The sequence below is a fragment of the Podarcis cretensis genome (genome assembly GCF_951804945.1).
Source record: "Podarcis cretensis genome assembly, chromosome: Z".
NCBI classification, from domain to species: Eukaryota; Metazoa; Chordata; class Lepidosauria; order Squamata; family Lacertidae; genus Podarcis; species Podarcis cretensis.
Genome location: NC_137184.1, coordinates 30,089,538 through 30,111,463, shown reverse-complemented (window position 1 = coordinate 30,111,463; position 21,926 = coordinate 30,089,538). Strand labels below are relative to the sequence as shown.

The 21,926-nt window shown below is 44.4% G+C and overlaps 1 protein-coding gene across 1 annotated transcript; it reads left to right on the top strand.

Annotated features, from left to right (window-relative positions):
- Positions 1 to 9: 9 nt before the first annotated feature.
- Positions 10 to 20,947, top strand: SATL1 (spermidine/spermine N1-acetyl transferase like 1). The gene is made up of 6 exons (XM_079961789.1): positions 10 to 353; positions 7,451 to 7,502; positions 9,341 to 9,421; positions 15,414 to 15,515; positions 17,422 to 17,466; positions 20,612 to 20,947. Exons 1-6 carry the CDS (start codon positions 273 to 275, stop codon positions 20,776 to 20,778), a joined length of 528 nt encoding a protein of 175 aa, XP_079817915.1. The 5' UTR covers positions 10 to 272; the 3' UTR covers positions 20,779 to 20,947.
- Positions 20,948 to 21,926: the final 979 nt, after the last annotated feature.

The window sequence follows — 21,926 nt, the reverse complement described above, 5'->3', positions numbered from 1 at the left end:
ATGGCTCAACCACCAACTGAAGCACAAGGTGGGATGGAAACTGGGCAGCAGCAGGAAGTCAAATCCCCACCTATGTAAAGGGGGAAGGAGAAAACAGGGTGGGGAAGGGTGGGGAGGAATAACATCTTTTTCCCACCTTTTATTTTTTGTGCCTTGGCTAACAATAGCCGTTGGAGATGGTGAATGAAGTCAGTCCCCCAAGGAGAGGCCCAGCAGCACTCAAGCTCCCTTGTGGGAAGTGATCAGCATCCTTGCTGCTTCATGCTCTCAGGATGTCTGACAACTCTTTGAACCGCTTCCGGGTTCGTCCAGCAGAACCGCGGGACTGTAGGGAAATCCTGCGTCTCATCAAAGTAAGCGGGGGTTGGGGAGGGGAAGAGAGGCTGTAGGGAAGGAAAGTTCGATTTTTAGGCCATTGGACACATTTGGATTTTTGAGTGAGTTGCATGGGTGCCTCCCTTTCCCCTGAATCTCTCTCCCATACCCCTGAATCTGCCCATCCCTACCCAAAGACAAGAACAGAGAAACACACAAAGACACACACTTCCTTCTTCTAAAATATTAGGGTAAAAATTGGATCAGAGTAAAAAATTGGATCCAAGAAAATTAATCTGAGCACTGAAAGAGGAAGTGAGAAAGAGCATCACTCTTCCACTCTTTCCTCAAGGTAGAAAAGGGTAATTACCTTCGCTACCTGATGACCAGGGCTACCCTGAGGAGTTCTCCAAGATGCTATTGTATCCATTGGCAACCCCTGGGCTTGGGAATGTCATGAAACACAGTCGAATCCTATAAACTGCTAGTCTGGCAGATAAGTATAATTGCAGTAATTTCGGAAGGAAGGAAGGAAGGAAGGAAGGAAGGAAGGAAGGAAGGAAGGAAGATTTAAATATTTGTAGGATCATAGATCATCCCAGAGTGGTTTATAAGAAAGGAGCCACTATAAAACTTTATAAACTAGGCAATTAAAATAATACATAATTTGTGAAAACTCTTTAAATACTGTATAAAACGAAGAGGACAGCAGATAGCAAAGCCACATAAAACCACCACAACCAGTCACATAATAATCCCCAATGCAAAACCAATGCCATTTACAAAATTAATAGGTTCATTTTATACAAAAGCAGACAAGAAAATAAAAGTCTTTAGGGGCTGTAATGCCATGGGTGACACTAATGAGTGTGACTTCTGCCAGCACAGCAGCAAGCACGCTCTGCTTCTTGTCTTTCCAGGTCTGGCCGTCTGATGGAATGGCTTCCCCCCAGGGGCCAGCCGAGGGAGCAGGGAGGGCTGACGGTGCTGGGCTATTACAGCACAGCCAAGTTTATTTTATTTCATTAAATTTATATCCCCACCCCACTTTCTTCTTACAAGCTTGACGTAACATGCATGCTTCTTCTGACAACAACCTTGTGATGTAGGTTAGGCTGAGAGACTATAGCTGTCCCAAGGTTGCTCAGAAAACTTCATGGGGATTATGAACCCTGGTTTTTCAGGTTCTAGACCACACTGGCTCTCTGTGGTTGGTAATCCCCATTGAACTCGGCAGGACTTCCTTCTGAATAAACATCCACAGGTCTGTGCTGTTAATGGTTGCTAAGAATGACAAACCCCTCCTCTTCGCCCACGATCATTGCGATCCTGCGTGCTTTTCCTGCCTTCCACCCACACCCGTATACATTTTTTTTTTTTTTTACACAAGCACATTTGGTCAAATAACACATTTAACATCACATCTAATTTAGCCCTTTACTTTTTGCCCAAATGCAATCAAGGAGATAGCCAGGCAGAGAAAGCAGTCCTTTAATTAGCATTTTGAAAAAAATGGATGCAGTTTCTATTATTTCTGGCCCCTCCACCACTCTCTTCTACTGGTCCAAACCATGCTATTCTGTCAGCAGTTTTATTTATTTTCCTCTTTTAAAACTGAATTACCCCTTTTAGTTGTTGTCATTACCAGTATTCCAGTGATTAAGGCAAGGTGTATATTTTGCAAACAGAACAGCACTTAGGATAGCAAGTGGCGCACCTGTTGCTTTCTGTGCAAAGAGCTCTTGCTCTGATGCTCCAGGACATTTAAAAGCTGGTATGTACCAGTTCCTCTTAGACAAAATTGGATGTGCATCCTTCTCCGTCTCAAAGCAGGGTACACATTAAAACATATATTGAGCTGGAAAACTAATCATGCAGTTTGCCTCTTGAAATATGGAACCAGAAATTGTGGTTTGTTGCTTTCAGAGAAGCTATCTTATCTGAGCTGTTTCCAAGGAACAGGCACAACAAGTTGCATTATGCAACATATAGAAGAATTTTATCTCTCCTACCAACAGAGAGGTCTTGGGCTGATCTCTGCCAGTGCCCTAAGGAAAGCTATGGATTACTAACTGACGTAATTTATCAAGAGTGCTGGCACTGCCCTTGGGACTTCCCTGAAAAATATTGTTTGGACTTTGTCAGCTTCCATAAACAGGAGCCAATCTGCAGCAATGATGGAGGCAACCCAGAGTTAGATGTGTGCTTGTTTTGGCATATTTTGTTTGGTTTGGTTTGTTTTTTAGAGAAAATCTGGAATGTGTGTATATTTTTGAAGTTCGTATAATTTTTATTTTAAGGAAAAGAAAACCAATCAATACAACAATAACAGTCAACCAAAACCTGAACTGATGATCCCCAGAGATTTTCAAGTGTCTCTAGGAAGAAACTTAATATTAGTAGATGAACCGGCGCTTGTCCCATGCGCTATGACAGTGTTGGCAGCTGCGGTTGTGAGGGAGCATCCGTTGCCTCTCCATGGCTGCTGCTGCCAGCTTCCTTCCTTGGGCAGCTCATGGCAGCTGCTGTAAATAATAATGATAATGATGATGATGATGATGATGATGATAATAATAATAATAATAATAATTTATTTATACCCCGCCCTCCCCAGCCAAGGCCGGGCTCAGAGCGGCTTACAAGCAATAATAAAAACAAGATGAATGATTACAAACTTAAAAACAAAAATAAAATACATTAAAATAATGGAACATTAAAATATTTAAATGTAGCCTCATCGCAGGAGGAGAAGGAAAAGAAAAAGAGAGAGAGAGAGAGAGAGAGAGAGGGAAGGAGGGAGGGAGGGAATCAAATTGGCTCCAAGCCAAAGGTCAGGCGGAACAACTCTGTCTTACAGGCCCTGCGGAAAGAAATCAGATCCTGCAGGGCCCTGGTCTCATGAGGCAGAGCGTTCCACCAGGCCGGAGCCAGAGTTGAAAAGGCCCTGGCTCTGGTCGAGCCAATCTAACTTCCTTAGGGCCCGGGACCACAAGGGTGTTGCTATTTATGGACCATGAGGCTCTCCGTGGGGCATACCGGGAGAGGCGGTCCCGTAGGTACGAGGGTCCTAGGCCGTGAAGGGCTTTAAAGGTCAAAAGCAGCACCTTCAATCTGACCCTGTACTCCACCGGGAGCCAGGGCAGCTGGAAAAGCACTGGGTGAATATGCTCCCATGGCAGAGACCCCGTGAGGAGCCTCACTGCAGCATTCTGTACCCACTGGAGTTTCTAGGACAGCTTCAAGGGCAGCCCCGCGTAGAGCGAATTACAGTAGTCAAGCCTGGAGATGACCGTCGCATGAATCACTGTGGCCAAGTCAGGGCGGGAAAGGTAAGGGACCAACTGCTTGATGCGGCGAAGGTGGAAAAATGTCGCCTTGGCTGTTGCTGTAACCTGCGCCACCATGGAAAGGGAGGCGTCAAGGATTACACCCAAACTCTTAATGGAAGGCAATGGTACTAATTGGGCCCCCGCAAGAGAAGGGAGTTGGTCCCTCATCCCCATGCCATCCCGACCTAGCCATAGGACCTCTGTCTTCGAAGGATTTAGTTTCAATCGGCTCCCACGAAACCATCAAGCCACAGCTTCCAAGCATCTGATCAGTGTGTTCGGGGTCGAGTCGGTGTGGCCATCCATCAGCAGATAGAGCTGAGTGTCATCAGCATATTGGTGACAGCCCAGCCCAAAGCTCTGGATAATCTGGGCAAGGGGGCGCATAAAGATGTTAAAAAGCATTGGGGAGAGGATTGCGCCCTGTGGCACTCCACACACCAAGGAGTGGCACGACGACATTTCCCTCCCTAGTGCCACCCTCTGTCCCCGACCAGAGATAAAAGAGCACAACCAGTTACGGGCTATGCCCTGCATCCCCACGTCTGCGAGGCGGTGGTCCAGAAGATCATGATCGACCATGTCAAAGGCTGCTGACAAATCTAAAAGGATCAGCAGTCCTGACCCGCCTCAATCTAGTTGTCTACGGAGATCATCTGTTAGGGCAACCAGAGCCGTCTCCGTCCCAAAACCAGGACGGAAAACGGACTGAAATGGATCTAATGCCGATGTTTCCTCCAGAAACCTACCAAGCTGTTCAGCAACCGCTCTCTCAATTACCTTACCCAGATATGGAAGATTTGAAACTGGGCGGTAATTGGATAGGTCTAAGGGATCTAATGAAGTTTTCTTTAAGAGTAGACATACCACTGCTTCCTTCAGTTCCCCTGGGAATGTCCCCGTGTCAAGGGACAAATTGATAATTTCAACCAGGGGGGTCCGCGCAACATCTGGACACTCCCTAATCAGCCAAGACGTAAAGCATATATGAGGAGAAGGAGCAGGGGAAGCTTCCACCGCGGAAGCGCAGCCCTTTGTGACATGTCAGCTCTGATGGGCCGGCAGAGGGCAGGACCACCCTGGGTAGTAAGAAAGCGGGAGTAGAGTGCAAGGAGTCGATTTTTCTTTTTCTTAAAAAAAAAAAAAATGCTTTGTGTGTTCATTCTAATCTTGCTGCTTTCTAAAAATTTACTTGTGTGCGACTTTTTTTTTTTTTTTGTAAATCTACCGAAGAATAAAATAAAATCAGGATTAAGGGGTTTCCTTAGGACAGTGTAGGGTGCGTGTGCTGTGTCCCATTGGTCTAGTGGTGGTGAAACCCGCCCTCCTTCTGATTGGAAATGCTTTAGCGGCGGGACACAAAAAATGTAGAGTGGTTGAGGAGGGTCAGTAGGGAGTGGGGAGTGAGAAAAGCCCCTATTTTTGTCTGAGGAAGGTTACAAACTTGCTGCTCTCTAAATGTTTTGCACAAGGACTTCCACTATGCACAGCCAGAGCTAGATTTGTAGTCCAAAACATATGGAGGTCACCAAGTTGATGAAGGTTGATCTGAAGGTTCCAACGCCCAGCATTCTCAGAAACTATCCCACCACACACCACTTTTCAGCCCCACTGACATTGAAGCTTTGTTCAATATGTGAAAGAACCCTGAGCTACTTATCTAACCGTGGTTAAGAAGGAATCATGTATTCTTTATGCAAGCCACCACAAGGAAATGAACAATATATAGCTTGCAGATTGTGTCCCAGGGACCCATGATGCTGCCATTATATTACTTCCCTATAACTTGCCTATATTGTCTGGTACTATCTGCTGCAGGCGGTATCTCCGTGGCAGAACAATTTATCAGCTTAGCTATCTGAGTTCCTTTAAACTAGAGATGACGGGGATTGAACTGAGCACCTTCTGCCTGCAAAGCCAGGGTTCTGCCACTGAGTTATGGAAAGCACCTCCATATTTTCCTTGGTAAAACAAAAAGCAGCAGCAAGTAACAAGAACAAAAAGCAGGCTGCTAGCAAGTTCCACAGAGAAGCAGCAGCATCTTGTTGCTCATGGCATGGAATATTCCAATGATTAATATCAATTATCCAAGTTTCTGCTTTGAAGGGTTTCACTCATAAATCTGTTCCATCCTGTTTCCAGCTCAGTCTGTTGCTTTAAAACTTGCACATAAAAAAACAATATTTCTTTTTTATTTGTTTATTGGAAGGTTTGTGCAGTGGGCAGCAGAGATGTATAGATGTGATACAACAGAGTCTATTGCTTACAGCCCAAATATTTATGGAGCAAAATAGTAGTAGCTGTTGTTGTTGTTGTTATGATTATGAAAAATACATAAATAGAAGTAGAAGTCATAGAACAAATCTGCCTAACAAATATCCATTGACTTGTTCTGATACTCTGTAAGGCTCCTAATAAAATAAGCGGGTCAACATGATCCTGTACTGCATTACACCAGTGAATAATTTCAAAAGCTCGGATGTCCCAGGGTTGAAAAACATACTCCGTTCTCATGGTGATTCTTTGTGGCCTCTGGCGGGAGGAGGGGGAGTGACAGAGCATCTATTTTCTGTCTCCCCCTTCATTTCATGGTACAGGTGCGTGGGTGGAGCTTGCTGTTCTCTCCCTGTACTTGCCTTTTATCAGAGGCTCCCACATCATGTTTTCCATTCCTTGTCTGCGAGTACCAGACACAACTGCAGCTTCTAATTAGCCGGTTGTTGGTGTTTGCAAACCTGTCTTTGCCCAAAGACACACCTGGTGTCATATATTATATCAAATTTTGGGCAAGTTGCTGCGGCTAATGAGGTCCATGAGCCAGAAGGCCCCCCCCCCAGCTCAGCTATGGCACCTTGGAAAGGAATCTAAGCATCCCTGTCACCATCACTTTGCTTGTGTCGGTGTTGGGGAGGGGTCACCAATATTCAACCTTGCGTGAGAATTCTTCCACCACTCCTGGTTTCACAGAGAGGGTAATCAATGGCTACCAGCCATGGCGGCTATGTACAAACTCTGAATCACAAGGGGGTAGGAGGATATTTTTGCACCCAGGTCCTTTTTGTAGGCTTCCCAGAGGCATCTGGTTGGGCACTATGAGAACAGGATGGTGGGCCACATGCTCTTCTTATACTCATGTCAAAGTTCTTCTCCTTTATTCATTTATTTACATTTATTAAATCAGTATACCGCCCTTCATCCAAAGATCTCAGGGCATTCAGAGCATTTCTGCCTGCATGGTGGAAAGGCTCCCCTTTGGCACCGGACACAGCTCCCAGGCAGTTATTCCACACAAGCACAAGAAAGGTTAGTGCGACGCCTGCCTGCCTGGCCTCTCACTTGTCCATCCATTCCCAACAGCAGGGGCTGGTAGACTGGCTGGCGGGGTTCCCTCACCCACTTGCTTGCCTAGTCCGCCTCAGCTCCTGGTATAACCAGTACCCCCTAGCAGAGGCACCATTCACCTGGGGAGCTTATAGCCAGGGCAGCTGCAACAAACAGAGAGGGCATCAGAGAAGGGAGGGAAGGAAGGAGGGGCAGAGGCCAGTGTGGCTTGTGGTGCCCCTATCATTCCAAGGCACCCCAGGGTGCCAAGACACACTGTTTGAAAACCCCTGCTCTAGGCCATCCGATTGGTAATTCTGGGAACAGGATGCTTGACTAGATGGACATATGCCTAATCTCTCAAGGCTCTCCTTATATCAAGGAGCTGACCTTCACTAACAACACCATTCCAATCTTTCATAGTGTTGCTGTTTTTAAAGTCTGCTTTGCTATTTTGGTGATATTCTGGTTTCTTCTCTTGGCAGGAACTAGCTGCTTATGAAAACATGCCTAATGCAGTAAAAGTAACAGAAACAGGTAACGTAGATGCCTAGCGTGTTAAATTTAAAGGTAAAAGGTAAAGGTACCCCTGCCCGTACGGGCAAGTCGTGTCCGACTCTAGGGTTGTGCGCCCATCTCACTTAAGAGGCTGGGGGCCAGCGCTGTCCAGAGACACTTCCGGGTCACGTGGTCAGCGTGACGAAGCTGCTCTGGTGAGCCGGCACCAGCGCAGCACACGGAAATGCCGTTTACCTTCCCGCTATAAAGCGGCACCTATTTATCTACTTGCACTTAAGGGTGCTTTCAAACTGCTAGGTGGGCAGGAGCTGGGACCGAAGGTGGGAGTTCACCCCACCACGGGGATTCGAACCGCCGACCATGCGATCGGCAAGCCCTAGGCGCTGAGGTTTTACCCACAGTGCCACCCGCGTCCCTGTGTTAAATTTAGGAGGCTGCTATTTATTTGACCTCCAGGCATTCTTCAGAGCGTAACATGTGATCAAGTCCTCGGCCCTGTCCCTCAGGTGAAGAACCACACAGTTTACAATTTTAAAACACTAAAACAAATACATTATATAAGGTGGAGACTGACATCATCTTATGCCAACTGAAGGCCTGGGCTCCCTCACTTCTGCCTCCCCTCAAGGCAGGCGTCTTTATTTTTATATACAACTTGCATCACCTGGTGGCAGGATGCTGGTGGTAATTTTAGGATCAGAGCAAGAACTGAGATGGAATTGAACCAGTTTCCATCCTTGCTATGGTCCTGATTTGATCGTCTTTCTAACACACACACACACACACACACACACACACACACACATACACACACTGCAATTTGCATTGGGGGGGGGGAGAAATCTTGCACATTGTGCAAATCCACATTTCAAGTGTAATTTGGCTCACAGAAAACTAATGTGAGGGAAGATGGTTCTAGCTCGAATGACCTGACACCTTCTGAATGGTTTGGACTCCAAGATGTTTGGAGGACGCTATGGTTGGCTAAGATTAGACTAGTCTAACATCTCCCTAACATGCCGGTTATTTACACGCAGGGATTTTAAACCCACCAGCACCTACTTACCCCTGTTCAAACAGATTTAGCAAAAAGGCTGGTGTTCATGTGGTCTGGCCTTGCATCAGATCTGCATATTGGTGGAGATGCCTGTTTTGGCCTTTGATCTTTTTTGCCAACACAATTCACATGTTGCTGTCCAAAGAAAAGAGCCCCAACAATACAATTTTGTTTGGGTGAACCTCTGATTTCACACCCTCCAGTCCATCATGGCTGCTCTCCCACACCTGCCCAGAATTCTACTTTGAGAAGATGCTGGTGGCAACATTATTCATTTTTATTATTTATTAAATTTGTATACTGCCATTCATCTGTAGCTCCCGGGGCGATTTGCAACATAAAAATACAAGATACGCCCCCCCCCAATACCATATTTTCCACTCTATAAGACGCACCAGACCACAAGACGCACCTAGTTTTTGGAGGAGGAAAACAAGAAAAAAAATATTCTGAATCTCAGAAGCCAGAACAACAAAAGGGATCGCTGCGCAGTGAAAGCAGCCAGCCCTCTTGCTGTTCTGGCTTTTGGGATAGCTGCACAGCCTGCATTCGCTCCATAAGACACACACACATTTCCCCTTACTTTTTAGGAGGGAAAAAGTGAGTCTTATAGAGCAAAGAATATGGTACATAATAAAAACAAGAACAAGGCCAAACCAACAACAAACCCTAACCCTCCCTCCCTCCCTCGCACTCCACCCCACCCTACTACTACTACTTAGTACTACTACCTATTATGAATCTTCTTTTATCTTGGGACTATATTTTAGTGCTTTATTCAACTATCTAAACATTTCAGATTTGCTTCGAGATGGTTTCGGATCACGTCCTTTCTTCCAGTGTTTAATAGCAGAAGCAAATAAGGATGATGCAATGCAGGGTAAGCTTTCAAGAAAACAAAGTTATCATTTATTTGTATAACTAGGTATCCCATAGGATGAGTGCCAACACTGAAAATGCTCCACCTCAAGAAGCTACCCACTGGACTGCATCTGGTGGGGGTACCCAGAGAAGGACCTCAGAAGATAATAGGGTCTAGGTGGGTTGGGGTGGGGAACCTGTGGGCCTCCAGAAGTTGCTGGACTACAACTTTATCACTTCTGGATATGCTGAATGGGCTTGATGTGGGTGAGGGGTCCAATGACATTTGGAGAGCCTCATCACTGGCAATGCTGAGGCTCCCAGTTCAACTGCAACCTTCTAAGTCTCCCTATCTGAACTTTGGTACTCTCACCATAGCAAATCCCACCCTAGCTATACCCCTCCTTGAGGGAATGTAGCATTGAGTTCCTCTTGCCTGCCTGCCTGGATCAAAAAGTGTGTTTGTCTGTAGAAACTAACTTAGGTAATTTTTGGCATCCATCGCTCCACCTATGACTATAAGGGGTGTTAGGAGATGGGTAGTACATTGTGCACGAAACAAGGATGCCCACTGCCCCCCTTCCTATTCATCCTGGCCCTGGAACCTCTAGCAATCCGAATCTGGGCAGCCCGACATCAAGGCAGTGGAAATAAAAGACAAAACCTATAAATTAGGGCTCTTTTCAGATGACTTAATGGTCACAACACCAGACCCCATCAACACAGCAACCACCTTAACCAAAGAATTCAGCACATTTGCAATGGTATCGGGTTAAACTTTGCAAAATCTGAGGCTATGTGCTTCAACACTCCCTCCATATCCAAAAAGAATTCACCAACATCACAAAGATAAAAGTCTGCCGCACCAAGTTCAGATACTTAGGGGTACAGATAACCAGAAAACACAAAAAACTGTACCACCAAATTACAAACCCCTATGGTGACAAATTAACAAAGACCTGATGAGATGGAGCAATACTAACTTCACTCTCTCAGATATAATAGTCATGATCAAAATGATTACCCTTCCAAAATTAACCTACCTATTCCAAACCCTTCCAATCTGGATTCCACCAACCCAACTCCACAAATGGCAAGAAGAAACAACACTTGTTTATCTTCTCACACAAAAAGCCAATAATAAGCCTGAAACACCTGCACCTCCCCACCTCAGAAGGAGCATGGGGAATCTCCAACATAGAACTATATTACATCGCCAACCATATAATCCCATACATTCTAGAAGATGAGAAGAAACAATGGGTACACTTGGAGAGAGACATAATCGAAAACACTCCCACCCCAGCATATAAAGGTAAAGGTACCCCTGCCCGTACGGGCCAGTCGTGTCCGACTCTAGGGTTGTGTGCCCATCTCACTTAAGAGGCCGAGGCCCAGCACTGTCCGGAGACACTTCCGGGGCACGTGGCCAGCATGACGAAGCTGCTCTGGCAAGCCGGCACCAGCGCAGCACACGGAAACGCCGTTTACCTTCCGGCTATAAAGCGGTCTCTATTTATCTACTTGCACTTAAGGGTGCTTTCGAACTGCTAGGTGGGCAGGAGCTGGGACCAAAAGACGGGAGCTCACCCCGCCGCATGCGATCAGCAAGCCCTAGGTGCTGAGGTTTTACCCACAGCGCCACCCGCGTCCCTACCCCAGCATATACTTTCCTCCAAAACAAACTAAGGAAAATCCCCACCACACTAAACAGGTTCACACAGACCAGGCTTCCTCAAACTCAGCCCTCCAGATGTTTTTGGCCTACAACTTCCATGATCCCTAGCTAGCAGGACCAGTGGTCAGGGATGATGGGAATTGTAGTCTCAAAACATCTGGAGAACCGAGTTTGAGGAAGCCTGACACAGACCATGCTTACATAGAAAGAAGAAGTTGGCAAACTGTCCCCAACCCCATGCCCACTAATCCCCCTGGCTTACCACCCACTATTTCACCATGCAGCACAAAATCTCCAGATAAAAACCTGGCAAGCCAAAGGCCTATATCACATAGCAGACTTCTACAAAAATAACAAACCCATATTGACACAAGAAATACAAAATAAATATCCTGGCTAACACACCACCAACTACATACCTTAAACAACCCAGCAGTAAAATCAGCAGCCCCTAGGCTCTTGACCACCCTCAAAAGTCTTCTCCTAACAACAACAGGACATAGCAAGGGGATGGTATCTACAGTATACAAAACACTGCTCCAAAGCCCCACAAACCCTCTTCACATAATCAAAAAACGACATAGGCTGTGAAATTCATAGAATCATAGAGATGGAAGAGATCACAAGGGCCATCGAGTCCAACCCCCTGCCAAGCAGGAAACACCATCAGAGCACTCCTGACATATGGTTGTCAAGCCTCTGCTTAAAGACCTCCAAAGAAGGAGACTTCACCACACTCCTTGGCAGCAAATTCCACTGTCGAACAGCTCTTACTGTCAGGAAGTTCTTCCTAATGTTTAGGTGGAATCTTCTTTCTTGTAGTTTAGATCCATTGCTCCGTGTCCGCTTCTCTGGAGCAGCAGAAAACAACCTTTCTCCCTCCTCTATGTGGCATCCTTTTATATATTTGAACATGGCTATCATATCACCCCTTAACCTCCTCTTCTCCAGGCTAAACATGCCCAGCTCCCTTAGCCGTTCCTCATAAATTAACCCCACCCAATTGACTAGAATGTGGTCTAAACCTCCCTTTAAATCCGTATCAGCAAGAAGAACTCACTCTGAAACTCACTTACAGATGGTACCCAACACCACAGAAACTGGCACTGATACACCCAGGAACCTCACCAAAATGCTAGCAAGGCTGCACCTCCACAGGTTCATACCTCCACATGTGATGGGAATGCCCCCAAACCCAACTCTTCTGGACAACAGTCATACAAGAAATAAGCAAAATAACTAAACAGGTACTAGAAGTCACGCCCTACTGAATATCTTCCAAGATAACAATGCCCACTTACCCTATAAAGAGCTCATATCCCACCTACTCTCAGCAGCAATATAGCCAGACACTGGAGGGACCTGTCTGGAATAAAGATGGAACACTGGTATCAAGTAGTATGGGAAACAGCCTTACTAGAAAAGCTAACCAGTAGACTGAAACTGACATGGGGAGAAATAGAAGAGGATGCCTTCACTTCAGCATGGCTCCCCTTTATCACATACACAGCCCAACAAGGCAACAGCATGAACCCACCGACAGAATACAAATTCAATATAGCTAACTTAACCCAACAACTCAGAGCAGGGTTTTCATTGCCAGTGCTCCTGTTCTGTGGAACAGCATCCCTATTGGGATATAGTGAGCCCACCACTTATGTGGGTTTTATGCTGGGAAGTTCCCAGAGTCAGATAAGCAAAATGGAGGGCTCTTTCTGTGGTGGGTTTCCCCTGCTCTCCAACTATTTTTCAGCTGTGTGCCAGAGGTTCTGATTGCGCAGGTAAATTAAGGGTAAATCGTGGACCCACTTTACTTTTGGGGGAAATAAAAGACATTATTGCTTTGACAAGCTTTTACATTTCAAGAGAAAGGTTTCTGCTTTAAATGTTCACTTTGTATTGTTTGCAAGCCTGTATTTAGTTGGATTTTTCCTATTTTTTTCGAAACTGTTTTTCATTTTTATGTTTGTAAATCGCAGACTCACGTGAAAGGCAATAATAAATATCTCCTCACAAGAACCCCCCTGTTATCCAGGACCTAAAACATGTAACTTGCACTCCTTGACATTTAAAGTGTGGAGAATATTCTACTTTGTTTTGGAATTGCTTGTCAACAACGGATTGCTACTTCCCTCAAAATACTTTATGCAATTTTAAATGAGTTTCAGCACATGTTGTTGAACCTCCTGCCATTTGACCAAGAGGCACATAGTGTGTCCTAAAAGATGACAGCCTCAATCCTTTTAATTGCTTGGAGAATTCAAAAAACTTTTTTTAAAAAGCAGCTAAACATTAAAGGTCTGGCAATAGCTTCACAATCCAAAAGAGGCTTTTAGATTTGTGTTCTGTTAGTCACAGATGTATATACCACCCTGCTGGATGGCAAATGGTGTTTTGAAGCTAATAAATATTTCAAAAGCAATTCTTGGCATATCCTGATGGGAGGGAGAATGGGTCAACTGTGCAACAAAAATGAAATTAACACCCCCCCACCAAGAATATGAAGATATTTACATGAACCTAAAATGTGAGCCCTTTGATCCTGGTCTTTTTTTTAGAGCTTAGTCAGTGGTTGGGGAGGTGGTATTTGGCTTAGCGCAGTAGTGCTGGGGGAGAGAGGTAATTAACCTCTCACACAATTTCCCCTATCCTTCCCTATGTCTGAGCTATTAAAATGCTCTCTGGGGGGGAAAGGACAAGTGCAATATAGGCTCTTATTTTTCTTTCCACCCACCAAGATGATATCACTGCATCTAATACAGTGGTACCTCTGGATACATACTTAATTCGTTCCGGAGGTCCATTCTTAAGCTGAAACTGTTCTTAACTTGAGGTACCACTTTAGCTAATGGGGCCTCCCGCTGCTGCTGCGCTGCCGCCGCACGATTTCTGTTCTCATCCTGAAGCAAAGTTCTTAACCCAATATACTATTTCTGGGTTAATGGAGTCTGTAACCTGAAGCGTATGTAACCCGAGGTACCACTGTACAGTGGTGGTTAGTGTCCATTGGGACCAGTAGGGTGGAAGGCAGGGAGGCCAACAGAAAGTGGCACCAGAGTAAACAACAGGTAGAGCCAGACAGTGGCGTAGCGTGGGTTATCAGCACCCGGGGCAAAGCAAGTAATTTGCGCCCCCTAACCCATGGATTTGCGCCCCCTAACCCGTGGATTTGCGCCCCCTAACCCGTGGATTTCCCTAACCCCCAGATGTTGCACCCGGTGCGGCCGGCCCCCCCTGCACCCCCCACGCTACGCCACTGGAGCCAGAGCCAATGACAGAGAGAGTGAAATTAATTTGCTATGTCTCCATCCTCCTGGCTGCTGAGTTCTACAAGGGCAACAATGGGACTAAGGAGGGGGAAGTTGAGAGGCAGTGGTACAACCTGGTCTAACTGCAGTTAAGAAGGTAGACATGAGGACGCTAGAGGAAGGTAGACAGAGGTTGGAGGGGCAATGCCCCCACCTACCCAAACAGACCAGCCTCTGCTGCTCTAATAGCCAACTCAGGTACTGAGTGCAGAGAGGATTGGAGCCAGTGTGGTATAGTGGTTAGGGTGTCAGACCAAGTCCTGGTTCAAATTCCCACTCAGTTATTAAGCTCTCTGGGTGACCTTGGGCCAGTACTACTTCATAGGGGTGGTGGGGAGGAGGAGCTCCATGGAGAAAAAGGTGGTATATAAATGTAGTAAATAAAACAAATAAGTAATAAATTGGTGGCAAAGTGGGACCACTGACAGCAAAGGAAAGGAGAAAATCTCTGTATGCTCAGGGGGAAGACAGAATTACTAATGGGGCTTCTGAGGCACAATTGCATCATTATGTTAGTGTGGGACTATTTTGGCTTTGTTACTGAAAATGTTTTTAATTAAAAAAACATTGAAGTGGCTTTTCCTTATAGCAGTGTGGTTCTCTTTCCTTTTGTTGTATTAAACAGTAAGCCCTTTTATATTGAGGAAATTTGATTTGCTTAAAAAAATAACTACACATGGTTTTGTTTGCTCCCCTGGCTCCTTTGGAAGGCCATGACAAAAGATTTTTTTTTTTTCAAAAATGCAAATTTAATACTTCTTACAAAAGGTGCCATTACCAAATTCAGTAAAATTCTGGTCTATTTATGTTGAAGTGATCATTTAGAAGGAAGGTGTAGTATCTAATGTTAGTTAGACCTGTGGAAATTAATGATTATTACTAAACTAAAACAAATGTGTGCACTCTGAGTAGAAATTAGTTGGATACAGTCTAAGATGATTAACTAATTCATAATTCTCTAGCTGATTGACAGCCTTACACAATAGTGGTTATTTCCTTACAATAGCTGTTTTGTGTCTCACCAGATACCGACATTGTAGGGTTTGCTATGTATTACTATACTTATGACCCTTGGATTGGCAAGCTGTTGTACTTAGAAGACTTCTACGTTATGGATGAATATAGAGGTAAAAATAATACTGTTTGCACATAATAAAGTGAGAGGCAGTGTGGAGGTGTGGTCAGTGGCGTAGCGTGGGTTGTCAGCACCCGGGGCAAGGCAAGTAATTTGCACCCCCTAACCCGTGGATTTGCGCCCCCTAACCCGTGGATTTGCGCCCCCTAACCCGTGGATTTGCGCCCCCTAACCCTAACCCCCAGATGTTGCGCCCGGTGCGGGCGGCCCCCCCCTGCACCCCCACGCTACGCCACTGGGTGTGGTTAGGTAGTTGGGCTGAGATTGGGAAGACCCCGGAGATAAAGTCCTCATCACTTAGCCCTAAAGCCTAAAACTGGGTTAGGGAAACTGTGGCCCCCAATATATTGTTGGATTCCTAGCTCCCATCAGCCCCAGCCAGTAGGGCAAGGCAGTTTGCATTTAAAGGAAAACATACCTAATTTGCACTTTCCAAAACAAAATGCAAACTGAAACAGTCATCCTTTGAAATTTGCGGTGCAGTTCTCCAACCAAGGAAAGTGTTCAAAATTGCATATACCAGGGTGAAATGTGCATAAAATGCACCTAACTCCTGCACCAAGCTGGTGCCAAACATATTGCTTTCCGTTCCTTTGGACCATCAAGACCATATACACTATCCAGGCTTGCTTAGTGAAAAATGAATCATGTAAGGGAAATTACTTTTCAAAATTGTTTATACTGGGAGTTTTGCACTAATTTGGAATGTGAATAACTGAATTTAAGACTGCCTGGCATTTCCGTGCGCTGCTCTGGTTCGCCAGAAGCAGCTTCGTCATGCTGGCCGCATGACCCAGAAACTGTACGCCGGCTCCCTTGGCCAATAAAGCGAGATGAGCGCCGCAACCCCAGAGTTGGCCACGACTGGACCTAATGGTCAGGGGTCCCTTTACCTTTTAACTGCCACTAACCATGGTGGCTTCTGAAGAACCATTTTGTCCTGAGGAAAGGGGAGAATAGGATTTCAATATTGAGTTATTTCTCATTTTGCCTTGTTTTATTGTCTAATTGTTACTCATGCTTATTGTTAATAATTCTATGGAGCCAGCTTTGTGGGGCAGTATAGGGAAACACCTTGAATAAATATTTACATTCTACATTGAACAACCATCAGTAACCTGGTGCCTTGCAATGTTTTGGACTACAGTACAACTCTCAAAATCATTGATCATCAGCTCTGCTAGCTGGGGCTAGGGATGGAGGAGAAACTAGATTCAGTTCACATTTATAGGCAAAGCTTCCTAATTCACATTTTCTGTAACAATACACAAACTGAAATGCCACAAGCTTTCCTTGGAGATTCACACTTCTCTCAATTTTGCACTACAGTTCCCAAGCCATGTAATGTGTGGAAAAATGCATAAACTGGGCACAAAATTGCATATATTAGTAAAAATAGCATACAAAATGCAAAGCTATATGCCGGAGAAGATTGCAAAGTCGTATATATGTATATATGAGGGAAAATGCACAATAAAATATCACTAAGTTCTCATGAGAATTTTTATTTTTTTAAAAAGTGAAGTGATGTGCCAATGTGGAAAACTGCATTTGAGTGTGAAAAAATGAGAAACCCAAATTGATAGATTCACCCATCCTTAGTTGGGGCTGATAGGAAGGAGGTGGAGCCAGGTGGAAGGAGGCTAGCCTTGCAGTTCCATTTCCTTTTCTTTCCTAAAATAATGATAAATGTACAGGCTTCTTTGCAATTTCAAAGAAATTAAATTTTTTGTATGTGTATAGGATAATGCATTAGATTTTACCTGTAAATGTTCCTATTTTGTTCATGGCTCATGGCAAAGAAGATAAAATAGCATATTGTCAAAGCAGGCAAATTTTTCACATGGGTATGTTGCAAGTTTTGTCATCTGAGGTTTTTCTGAACTGTGTTTTGGCAGGTTGGGGCATTGGAACAGAACTTTTAAAAAGGTTAAGCCAGGCAAGTTATATTTTCCTGTCTTCTATTTACTTGTATGTATTTACTTTGTAAGCTGTATATTCAACAGTACAGACTTAAATCTACATTAGTCAAAAAGCTGCTGACATATTAAATTTGACTGAGAGTCTTCTCTAGCCTGGTGCCCTCCACATGTTGCTGGATTACAACTCCCATCACCCTTATTGCTCATTCTGGCTGAGGATGATGGGAGCTGGAGTCCAACAGCATCTGGAGGGCTACCAGTTCCCCAGACCTGGTTTCATTATTTAAGTCAGCTGTGAGAATCAAGAAGCAAAAGAGAGGATCAACAGGGTATCAGTGGTTAGAACCTCTAATCTCATTCACACAAGCAACAGATGAGATTGTAAAAACTGTTGATACAACTGTTTCACGCTTCAGACTGCAGGTAGGGGCTTGCATATGCAGGAACACACACAAAAAGTTCCTGAAATTTCTAACAGAACACAAGGTGAAATGTGAGTTAATAGCAGAATGCAGAGGCTAAAAAAAGGGCTAATGCACCAGCAAAAATATATGTAGATTGTAATAATTTCTTCCACTCTGAAGAAATTCACCTCACCTGGAGTGCTGCATCTAGTTCTGGACGTTGCAGCATAGTGATAATCTGGAACAGAGAGCAATACAGCAGCACAGAAAACCTGCCTTCTACCAAATCTTATCATTGGCAGCTCTCCAGGCTTTCAGATGGGGGCAATCCCAGACGTACTTGGAAATGCCAGAGGGTGAAAGGGGAACCTTCTGCATGCAAAGTGTATGCTCTGCCACTGAGCCATGGCATCTCCTCCCAAAGATGGTGAGGGGTCTGCAAACCATGTTCTGTGAGTTGGGCTTAAATCTGGAGGACAGGCAAATATCTGAAGGGATGTCATATAGGTTATTGTATTTTAGTGTTTTATTGGAAGCCGCCCAGAGTGGCTGGGGAAACCCAGCCAGATGGGCTGGGTATAAATAATAAATTATTATTATTATTATATAAATGAAGCAAAATTGTTCTGTGGAACAGACTCCCTAGGAAGGAAGTGAACTTGTCTATAGAGGTTACTAAACAGAAAACAGCCACCTATCAAGAATGGTGTAGCAGTGGATTTACTGCATTGGCATGAAGGGGACTAGACTAGGTGACCTTTGAAATCCCTTCTAACTCAATACTTTCCTAATCCCTCTGTACTAATAAATAAAATCAGAATTTTGCATATATAAAACTAGATGTCAGGGGAAAGAGTTATAGCTGAACACTCTCACTGTTGTGCTAGCTTTCTATGTGTGGGGAAGCTTTCAGTATGAAAATACATTGAACCATGTAATCCTCACTTGTAGTCAGAAGGGGTACCAACAGTTTTAACCATCTCATCATTTGTATGAATGAAGTTTTTACTTGCATTCCAACTGGTGACTCAGCTTAGTTCTCCAGCTGTGACACAATATCCTCTTCCAGAAGGGCAATCCTAATCAACTTCCTGAGTTTGGGAAGGGAGACTAGGTAGAAAAAGAGGGAAGAGTTACAGGTTTGAAAAATGTAGAAGTTACACCCTAGACTAGAACTTACCTCAAAAAACAGATTGGATTTTAAGTCTTCTCCTTGAGTGCTTATGATTGGGATCTACTATAGTATGATTTCTTACCTGTTTGTGATGTTCACCTTTCAGCTGAACGGGGCAGGAATCATCCTTTTAATATTGCTGCATGAGCACTTTTTAGATAAAATTTCCTGATGCATTGTTTTTAACTGTTTGTAAGTTTTGTGCATTTTATGGATGTGTAAGTTGCTTTGAGACATTTGTGAGTGGAAATTATAGGCATCTTTAAATAAAACAAGGAGGAATTAAATGGTGGGTGTGCAATGTACCATCACAGCTACTGTACGTATCAACTGGCTCTGAACCAGAAAAGCATTTTGCCAGCTAAAAGGTTTTATAGGAATTCTTAACAAATTAGTGACTAATTAATGACTTATATCCAAATCTCTGATCTTGTATTAATGCTTAAAAATGCCCAAGAACGTGAGAACAGCAAAGAGCTTTAAGTTGTCCCAGTTTAGATTCAGAACTCTAGATGCAGGTATTATAGTCCTACAACTTTTTGTGTGCAATCCGTGAATGCAGTGCTTCTTGCAAAGAAAGCCAAGTAACTGTGTTTTCTTTTACTCCAAGTTTTGTTTCTGCATTTGCTACAGTAATAATTTCAAGCAACAAGATTAACTGGCAGCTTAAATATAAATGGTTTAAAAAAGTAACTCCCGCAAGAAGTAGTGATGGCTACCAACCTCATGGCTTAGAGGGAATGCATAGAGGGAAAGGCAATAAATGGCATAGAGTGGGCATGTACAACACATCGATCGCGATCGACTGGTGGAACCTGAGACTGATTATGGTCGATCGCAGGTTGATCGCTGTGCTCCTGGGGGGACTTGAGGGAGATGCTGCCCTGCCGCCTCCGAGGGAGAGCTGGTGTGTGCATATGCTGCCAGCTTGCTATCTTTCCTGCTGCACTGAGCACTGGTGGTGAGGTGGGATGGGATGCTGCCTGAGGGAGAGAAAGAGAGGGAGAGAAAGAGAGTGCCCTGGCTTGCTATCCTTCCCGCTGTGCTGAGTGCTGGCAGTGGAATGGGATGCTGCCTGAAGAAGGGAGGGAGGGAGGGAGGGGGAGAGGGAGTGGGAGAGGGAGAAAGCAGGGAAGGAAGAATCATGGAGCAACCCGGAAGGGAAAGAGTTCACACACACACACACACACACACACACACACACACAGAGAGAGAGAGAGAGAGAGAGAGAGAAAAGCTGGCTTCTCAGATCTGTGCAAACTAATATAAAAATATAGTTTGACTTTTCTCACTTGTTTAGTTACTTCTCCATCTAGTAACTATTTGAATCTGTCATAATGATATCCAAACATAACTACTGTATCTATGAAATAAAGATCTATCTATCTATCTATCTATCTATCTATCTATCTATCTGGCTTTGGAGGGTGGTAGAGCACTGCTAGTTTTTGATACTTGTTGGTAGATCGGAGGCAACTTAAGCTTGGATGTGCCTGGCATAGAGGGAAAGGCAATAAATGGCTACCAGCACTGGACACCCCTCTCTTATTTCCCCAAGTGCTATTGCCTGTGCTTACTTTTCAGATAGCAATCGAAACCAACTGCAGCTGCATGCATTTCCTTGTTGTTGTTTGGAACAAGCCATCTATAGAGTACTATATGAGGCGTGGTGCTTCAGACCTGTCCACTGAAGAAGGCTGGCATCTCTTTAGATTTGACAAAGAAAATCTAGTCAGAATGGCTTCTGGAGACTAAAAGAAGGAAGTCCGCCATTTTTTTTATCACTCTCAAAGCTTGGAGTGCTCATCAGGCTTGCGATGAAAAACCTCACTTACAAGGGGAGACTTCTGGTTAACACAGTGGCTTCAAAGCAGAGTGCAAATAGCAAGAAAAATTAAAAGAAGCATGCGTGTTTTATGACTGACATGACTTTGATAAATTGCTTTACTTTTTCTTCACATGGATGTACAACACTTCAAATGCAGCCTGAATCTTACGGATCAGTTTAAGCAAAGGTATACTCAACTGGTGACTCATATGGAGAAAGAACACAGGTGGGACATAATGTGCTGGCCTGGCCAGGAAACCTCTTGCTTTTCTTCAAATACAAAAATAGCTGGTGCCCTAGTGTATTAGAGCGTGTACAAGCATGTGCCCAGAAGGAAGAACAGGACTTTGTGGGAAAGAGCACCTGCCTTGCATGCAGAAAGTTCCAGACTCGATTCCTGGTGCCTCCAAGTCAGAGGATGCCAAGCTGGGAAAGGCTGCCTTAGACAAACCATTCTCTCTCAGCCTCAGTCCCCCGATTTCCAGTGTCTTGTCTGTTTATAAAGGTTACAACTAGAGAATGCATGATACACTTTAAAAACTTGTACCTATTTTAGGTATTACCATTAAAACCACAGGCTTTGCATACAGCCAGAGATTCAATCACCAGTTTTTCTGGGTAGGGCTGGGAAAACACACTTGTCTGAAACCTGGATAGCTTTTGCCAACCAGAGTACACAATCTGAACCAGAGAGACCATATTGTCTTACTCAGCTTCCTATGTTCCTGTGGTCTTGCACTTTTCCTACCCTTACCCAAAGCAGTATCATGACATTTGTGTCACATGGCTTGTTGCTATATCACCAATACTGGAGAACCAAGGCAACGTCCCAGTACCCACATAAAGCAGGGGGTGGCAGAAAGTAGATCAGTATCTACTAGTAGACCCCAGAGTGACTTTTCAGTAGATCAGCTAGAGTTTCAGCAACTATTTTAACTATAGCAATGACAAAATGACACCCCAAGTTAGGCTGTTGCATTGCAGAAAGCTAACCAGGAGTGGCATTGTGTGTGAAAGGATTGTGCGCTCACTTCAGTTTTAGTATGAAAAACAAATGTTTTTCAGAATGTGCTCA

Excerpts from the sequence above, each read along its gene's own strand:
- SATL1 (XM_079961789.1), top strand. The coding sequence starts at position 273 with ATGTCTGACAACTCTTTGAACCGCTTCCGGGTTCGTCCAGCAGAACCG. Across the intron at positions 9,422-15,413 it reads TAAGGATGATGCAATGCAGG|ATACCGACATTGTAGGGTTT; the intron begins GTAAGCTTTCAA and ends GTGTCTCACCAG. Across the intron at positions 15,516-17,421 it reads CGTTATGGATGAATATAGAG|GTTGGGGCATTGGAACAGAA; the intron begins GTAAAAATAATA and ends GTGTTTTGGCAG.